At 34.3% G+C, this 6,911-nt stretch overlaps 1 protein-coding gene across 1 annotated transcript; it reads right to left on the minus strand.

The window, feature by feature from the left end:
• Positions 1–1,019: 1,019 nt before the first annotated feature.
• Positions 1,020–6,681, minus strand: LOC118042415 (probable zinc metalloprotease EGY1, chloroplastic). The gene is made up of 10 exons (XM_035050072.2): positions 6,174–6,681; positions 4,520–4,984; positions 4,231–4,371; positions 3,838–3,939; positions 3,320–3,531; positions 3,100–3,150; positions 2,946–3,015; positions 1,921–1,989; positions 1,509–1,559; positions 1,020–1,405 (listed from the first exon to the last, which is right to left on the minus strand). The coding sequence occupies exons 1-10, from the start codon at positions 6,543–6,545 to the stop codon at positions 1,247–1,249; spliced, it is 1,692 nt and encodes a 563-aa protein (XP_034905963.1). The 5' UTR covers positions 6,546–6,681; the 3' UTR covers positions 1,020–1,246.
• Positions 6,682–6,911: the final 230 nt, after the last annotated feature.

Raw genomic sequence — 6,911 nt, forward strand, 5'->3', positions numbered from 1 at the left:
AACTTATTCAATTAATAGAATTCATCTAACTATTTAGGAAGCTACCAATTAAATTAAAAGTCTTAATCTAAAAAAAAAATACAAAAATACAACAAATTAAATAAAGACAATTTCGCTCAGTAACTTCCATCCATGATTTGAAAGTCTTCCCTATTTATGATCATCATGAAAGTTTAACCTAATGAGAAACAATGCTTCAAAATGTTTTATCAAAATTTCAGTTCGATCCAATAAATGAATTAAAAATTATGATTGATTTACCAGACTGCATCTTGAACTTTTATTAGACTCCTCAAAATCTAAAAAATCTTAGTCATTAATAAAATAATATATAATAAATATTATTATGCCAAGAATATTGAAGAAGGTTCCCAAAATCTACCTTACTTGATTTTTAACAAATTAGAAAGAAAGAAAACACGAGTAAATTAGTGTAAGAAAACAATATAAGAAAGTAATGACGAATTAAAGATAAAAGCAGTAAATAAAAGCAAGGAGCAATGATAAATAAAGAATAAGTTGTTAAAAAAGTAAATTATAGAAAGAAATTGGATATATAAGATTATTTATCGTTTTTAATATATGGATGACATTTCTATATTGTTAAAAAAATTAAATCATACATGAACTACGAATTTTGAGCCTTCTACAAACTATTCACAATAAATAATAAGTTAACATAATAAATTCTTATACAATCTTAATTTCTAAATGCACACGTCTTTCTTTAGCAATTATATAAACCCTAACTAATCAATAATATTTGTCAAATTAATATGTTGATAACTTTTATTCTTAATAGAATTTAATCTTTTGATCAATCACATCAACTCTTCCTAGTCACTAGTCAATTATATCTTCTAGCTCACATGATCGATAATAATTTCTAGGTCTCTTGATCAATCTCTTGATCAATTTACACCCTTCCTAATCCTAATCGATCTTATTATTAACCATCGATTTTAGCTTTCCTTTTGTTGTTTGATAATGAACAACTATTGTTGTTCATGTTCAATTGATTATTGTAAACAATATGACATTTTGTTTGGTCAAAATTAAAATAATTAACAATAAACATATTACACCAATTTTTCATTGGAAGTTATTTTTCTCTCAATGATAAAAATGGGGAAGCTAATAAAATTAATAATTACAAGGGTTGAATACAAATTGAACATGATTTCCTTGACTATCATTTGATTTTTAATATACCTGTCAAAATTGGCTTTATCCCATGCATTACACATCAAAATGTGCTAACGAGACCTATACCCAACTCTTCTGCAAGCTCATCCCATACTGGAAGAAGTGTCAAGGCAACAAGGAAAATAGCCGCTGTAACAGCTGCTTTCCTCCATGTTCCAACCTCCGTCACGTCATTCAGGCATGGTTTTTCTGGTGCCCTCTAAATACGTGTTGTCAAAACAGAATCATTAGAAAATGATTTTAGCCATATAAACCCATAACCTGATACTTATCACTCTGTTGTTTTCTTATCATTCGCTTACCTGACATATCAAGACGTATATCCCCCAGGGAAGTGACAATGGCCCGCCAAGCTGAAATGAAGAGAATAAATGAGGTCTCAGTTGTAAAAGATGATATTAAAGAATCAGCGAAGTCATAGAGGCGGTGGTGCGGTGGTGTCGTTTATAAACAGGATTGCACATGTCATGAAAGATGACAGCATAAATGCTTATTAAGTAACATAGCAGTTTGCAACAGAATCGGCTCTTAGGCAATTCAGGCATACTAGTGCCACGGGTGAAAGCCCAAATCTGGAGTCTATAGCGGTGTTGTTTACTTCACATTAAAATAAAAAAAGCAGTAACTTTCTCATTTAATAGCCAGGGTCATCTTTCAGTAGTGACATTATGTTTTTGAAAACAGGCTAAGCACATAGAACAAGGTTAGACATACCACTCCTAAACCAAGCAATGTGTAAGTTGTCAAGCCAAACCCAACTAGTGCACCTTTCCCAAAAGCACCCTGCAAAAATAAGTAATGAGAGACGAAAAACATTATGGTGTGAGACAGTTTCTAAGGAAAATCACAAGTCAACATTGTGGGAGTTCAGAACAATGAGACGCAGATTGATAATACTCTTTTGGAGAGCTTGGAGACCTTACTCCGCACACCAAAGAGAAGAACAAAGAAGCATAATTCCTCTTTTTTTTTTTTTTTAATTCTAGTCTTTTAGTATAGAAAAGAGGCATTCTGAGCTGACTACTGTGACCACATTTGCATCTAATGCAGCGGCTTGGAAGCAAGCTGCCTGGTCCTTCTTCCCAAGTTCAAAAAAACATACTGATAAACACATTAGGGGCAGACTGCTCTGCATTCAGCCACCCCACAGCAACCCCCTAAGCGATCTTTTTCTAGTTGCAGGTCAAAGTCCAGTAGCCCACAACCAGCCCAGCAACAAGAAAATCATTGCAACATAACAAATTTCTTTGAGGCAACATTTGGGATACAAAAGGAGGTTGCTTTTGAAAATCTTAAATAATACTTTTTACAAGTAGAACTACAGAAGGCATTAAAATAATAAGAGAATGAAAGGACTCAAAAGAGGATATTGTCACTTGGGACTTGATATTGCTTCAAAGTGCAGATAGAGAGAGCATGAAAGGACTCAAAAATAAAATTTTTAATTGGGGAAATAAATACATTGAACTCCCAAAGCAGATACGTATCCACATCAATATATTCTTTTAAGGATTTAAATTTGTACATTGAGTATCAGATACTGCCATTCCAGAATACCCACATGGAAATAGTTCATCTTCGTAGTATATATATGTGAGACATATATGAAATGCATTTTATACATATCAGGGAAGCTCAACAGGCAACCGCTTAATTCTTCCTTTATCAAGCTAAGTAGCATAAAATCAAAGAAAAAAGGGAAGGGATAAGATTAAACAATATGAGCAGGAGAGGAGTACCTGAACAGCTCTTCCACCATCAAGGCACCCTACTGGAAGCATATTAAAAGCTGTTGTGGTTAATCCACACCTGCCACAAGTCATTGTATAGCAAGCATATATCAACTTCAGAGCATACTGCAGTGAATAAAGAGAGTTGGGAACAGTGCATTACCAGCCTGCAATCACTAGAGGATGAATGGAAACCGTTGAAGCATGCAGTGCTCTGCACATTTACAATAGCTTGGTTACCACCAAAAATTCAATGAATGAGAAATGCTAGATTAATGGAAGATGGAATAAGAGCCACTGAATCCTTGAAACACTTCGTAGAATCGCATATAGACAATTATGTTGGTTAAAGAAAAGTTATAAAAAGCATGAGGTAGACATACGCATAACCAAGAATGGCTCTACTAATTAGTCCAAGAAGCAAAGAGCCTTGAAACAGCATGCTTGGAACTTGTACCAAATCTCCAGCTGCAACTGGATTTGATGAAAGCAACAGACCAACAGCAAACATTGAGAAAGAGAGAGCAGCACCAGCAAATGGTCCGGCAAGGGAAATGTCAACTTTTGTACTCCGATCAGGAATAATAGATTTGAACTAAAAGGATAAAAACTGGAGATCAGCAAGTTGTTAATTAATCTTCCTCATTCTTGTGGCAGTTAGGATAGAGAGGATAGAGATTATATGTAGCTCTAAGTAGGAAGCTGTTATAGATGTTTAACTCTCAAGGTTGCATTCAAACATATAAACTTTTGGAGTTTTCCATAGATAAAAACAATGTTTTGAACTGATTTGATTCACAAGGATAAGCAGTTAACAAAGATATAAAAGAAAGCATTAGCCGCTTATGGTTGCTATCTTAGAGTTTGCCTGAGTTTGCCCAAGATAATTAGATATATTCACCTGAGTGATTGCACCAAAGCTTCCAAGAGTAATGTTAGGTATGCAGAATGGAATGCTTAGTTTTACTTTCTTCGGGAAAGCAGCAAGAAAGTGCCCCAATTCCTGCATGTAACCCAACTCCATCAAAGAAAGTGTAAGAGATAATAAATGAATACATAAAATTAAAGATAACAGCTAAATAAAAGTTTGAATATGAACCAGAATTCAATAAGATTAAAATAGTTGGAGAAATGTTAATGAATGAGCCATGGTGGCATGTGATTCTTATGACTTTCTCATTCAACACGTGGTGACATTACACTCCCACTCCAAGTTTCTAGGATTATCTAGTGTGCTGATAGTGATGCTGCTTTTTTTTTTTTTTTTTTTTGCATGGAATCCAGATTTGCTTACATGAAACAAAAGAATCCCCAAAACACCATAAGCTAAAGGCAAAGCAGAATCCACAAATGGGAACAACAGCTCCATATCTGGTGGTTCAACAGCATTTGGATCTGTGAAGTACTTTACTACCTCTGGAGGAAGGCGATTGATCTGTAAGAACACATTCAGACAATGAATGATACTGGAAGAAATTGTTTAAGAATCATCAACTGCATCCAGAAAGATACTAAAAGTACGAATCTGAATGCATCTAGAGATTAAAACCATCATGTTGAAAGTGTTCTAGAAAATAGCTAACCTGAGATGCAATCCCTAACTCCACAGAAGATCCAGTAGTTAAAAGGAATAACAAGAGGGCAATCACATATTGCCAAAGTGTTGTTGGCCCTGGCTCTGATACCTCTTTCCGTAGTAATCCAAAACTAACACGTGGCCCACCACGAGGGTCTGGTGCTTCTGAATTGGGTTCTTCCACCATAAATAGATTGTATTTATCACCAGTGGCCTCAGCCAGCCGACTCAGCAGTTTGGCAAAAACATCTTCTCTGTTTCCCCTCAAATTTCCTAGGAAAAGAATGCCCTCACCAAGGTCTCCAAATGGCTCTTCCTTTGTTACCCAGAAGGTTGAATAACCAAAAAGCTTGTCCTTAATTAGCTTTACATCTGCTGGATCAACCTTTTCAGGTCCAAGAAGCTCCATCAGTTTAAAAGAGTCTACTTGGAAATTGTTGTAAGCTGGTCCAACTGGAGATATGGTTGGTGGCTGTCAAAGAGAAACACTAGCATGTTAAAATAAAAGCAACCATCACACTATACTAAATGTGCATGTTTTTGTATCCCATTTGGCTATCATCTTTCTTGCAGTTGCATCTTAACCCTGCTCATTACAAGTTTACAACCCATATATACGAGGAAAGTACAGTCATCTACATGCATGAACGTGCATGCTAATATTCCATTTTCGACTGTAATCCAACTATTAGAACACTAATAAAAATAATGCTTACTCATACACATTTATGAATGTCTATGTATCTCATTTTTTGTTATTATCAGCTTTCTTGCTATGTCCTCCTCTCAACCAAACTCATTAGCACATACAGGCAAAAGTACAATACATGTAAGTAAGGTGAGGCCATGCTATGCGTATCGATTGGCAGTAGGCTACTTGAAGGAAACAGAAAGGAATAGAATTGTGCCAAAAACATGTCCAACAAGTAAAAGCACTGAACTCAGAAATTCCAGAACACTCAGCTGAGCTTCTCTAAATTCCATAGTTTAGAAATATGAACACATGCCACTACCCAAAAAAAAAAAAAAATACTAGTTCTTTCAAAAGCATTTCCAAGTGAATAAGAATCAAACTTGTCTTCCTAATCCAGATTGAAAATGCTCCAAATTCTTAAAAAAGTAAATCTAGCCTAAATTTTGAAAAAATCCCACTCTATGACACTAATAAATCTTGCATTGTTGGAAATGTTTATCCAAAAGTTTGAGTAATTACACAGCAATCCAAATCCAATTGCAAAAAAGAAAATACGAAAAAAAAACCCATTAATGTTGAAATGAGACTTCCAATTCTAGAGTTAGTTCTCGTACAGAAAACAATTAAAAACAGCCTAAGGTTTCCTCGCTCGAATTTCATCTTTTATCAAAAACCTCAAATCAACAAACCTTGTATCACCATACATGTGAGACTCTCTGTTAGCAGTTAAGATGCTATTACCAATAACCAATTGGCATTATCAGCCAAAACTCGAATTCCATTTGGCGCAAACAAATCCACCCCTTAAGTTCACTCAAATTGCATTTCATTTTCAATCACAAAAAATCTCCATCTACTAATTCATTTGAGTTCCAGTTGCATTCATTTTCAATTCCACAAAAACCCCAAAATAAATCAACATTAAAAAAAAAAATTAACCAAAAAAAGCAAAAGAAAAGAAAAGTACCCTTGAAGAAACAGAAGCTTGTGCCTTATCCGAACCAAACTCAGTGCTGCTCCTCTCTTCTTTCTCTTCAGACAACGCCGCTTTCAAATTTGAATATTTATCACCACTCTCACTATCACTACCATTATCTACTACATCTTTTTCACTATCATTATGATGATTATTATTATTATTATTATTAACACTAAAACACCTAATTTTACTAAAATTACAAACCTCTCTCTTTGAAATTCCTCCTTTATACGAAAAGCATAAAGCGCTCTGTTTCTTCCATTTCTTGAGCTTAGTTCTGTCCCTGAAATCTTTGCCTATAAGATCTGAACACAGCTTCAAATTCACTGTGCTAAAACTAGAGCTCGTCAAAGTTCCCATCCAATTTTTCTTTTTTTGAAAAAAAAATCAAAATTTTCTGATTAATTTACGTGTTTTTTGGAATAGGATTTTGTTATCAGACAAGATAGAGCAGAATACCCTCTTATTGGGTTCTAAAAAATAATTTTTTAATTTTCATTTATCTATATTTAATTCACGTTTTTTGTTTTTTGGTTTGGATAAATATCAGACATCTAATTTTGGATTTCAGTTTACGAGGACTCGCCCTTCTTCTGGGCTGGGCCGGCCGGTAGATTATGCAACTTGTGCGAGTTGGTCTGTTTGGAGAAATATTTTAATTTTTTTAAAAAAAAAATTAAAATATTTTTTCTAAAAATATATTTTTACACAATTACATTGAAATAA

This window comes from Populus alba, chromosome 13, assembly GCF_005239225.2.
Source record: "Populus alba chromosome 13, ASM523922v2, whole genome shotgun sequence".
Lineage (NCBI taxonomy): Eukaryota > Viridiplantae > Streptophyta > Magnoliopsida > Malpighiales > Salicaceae > Populus > Populus alba.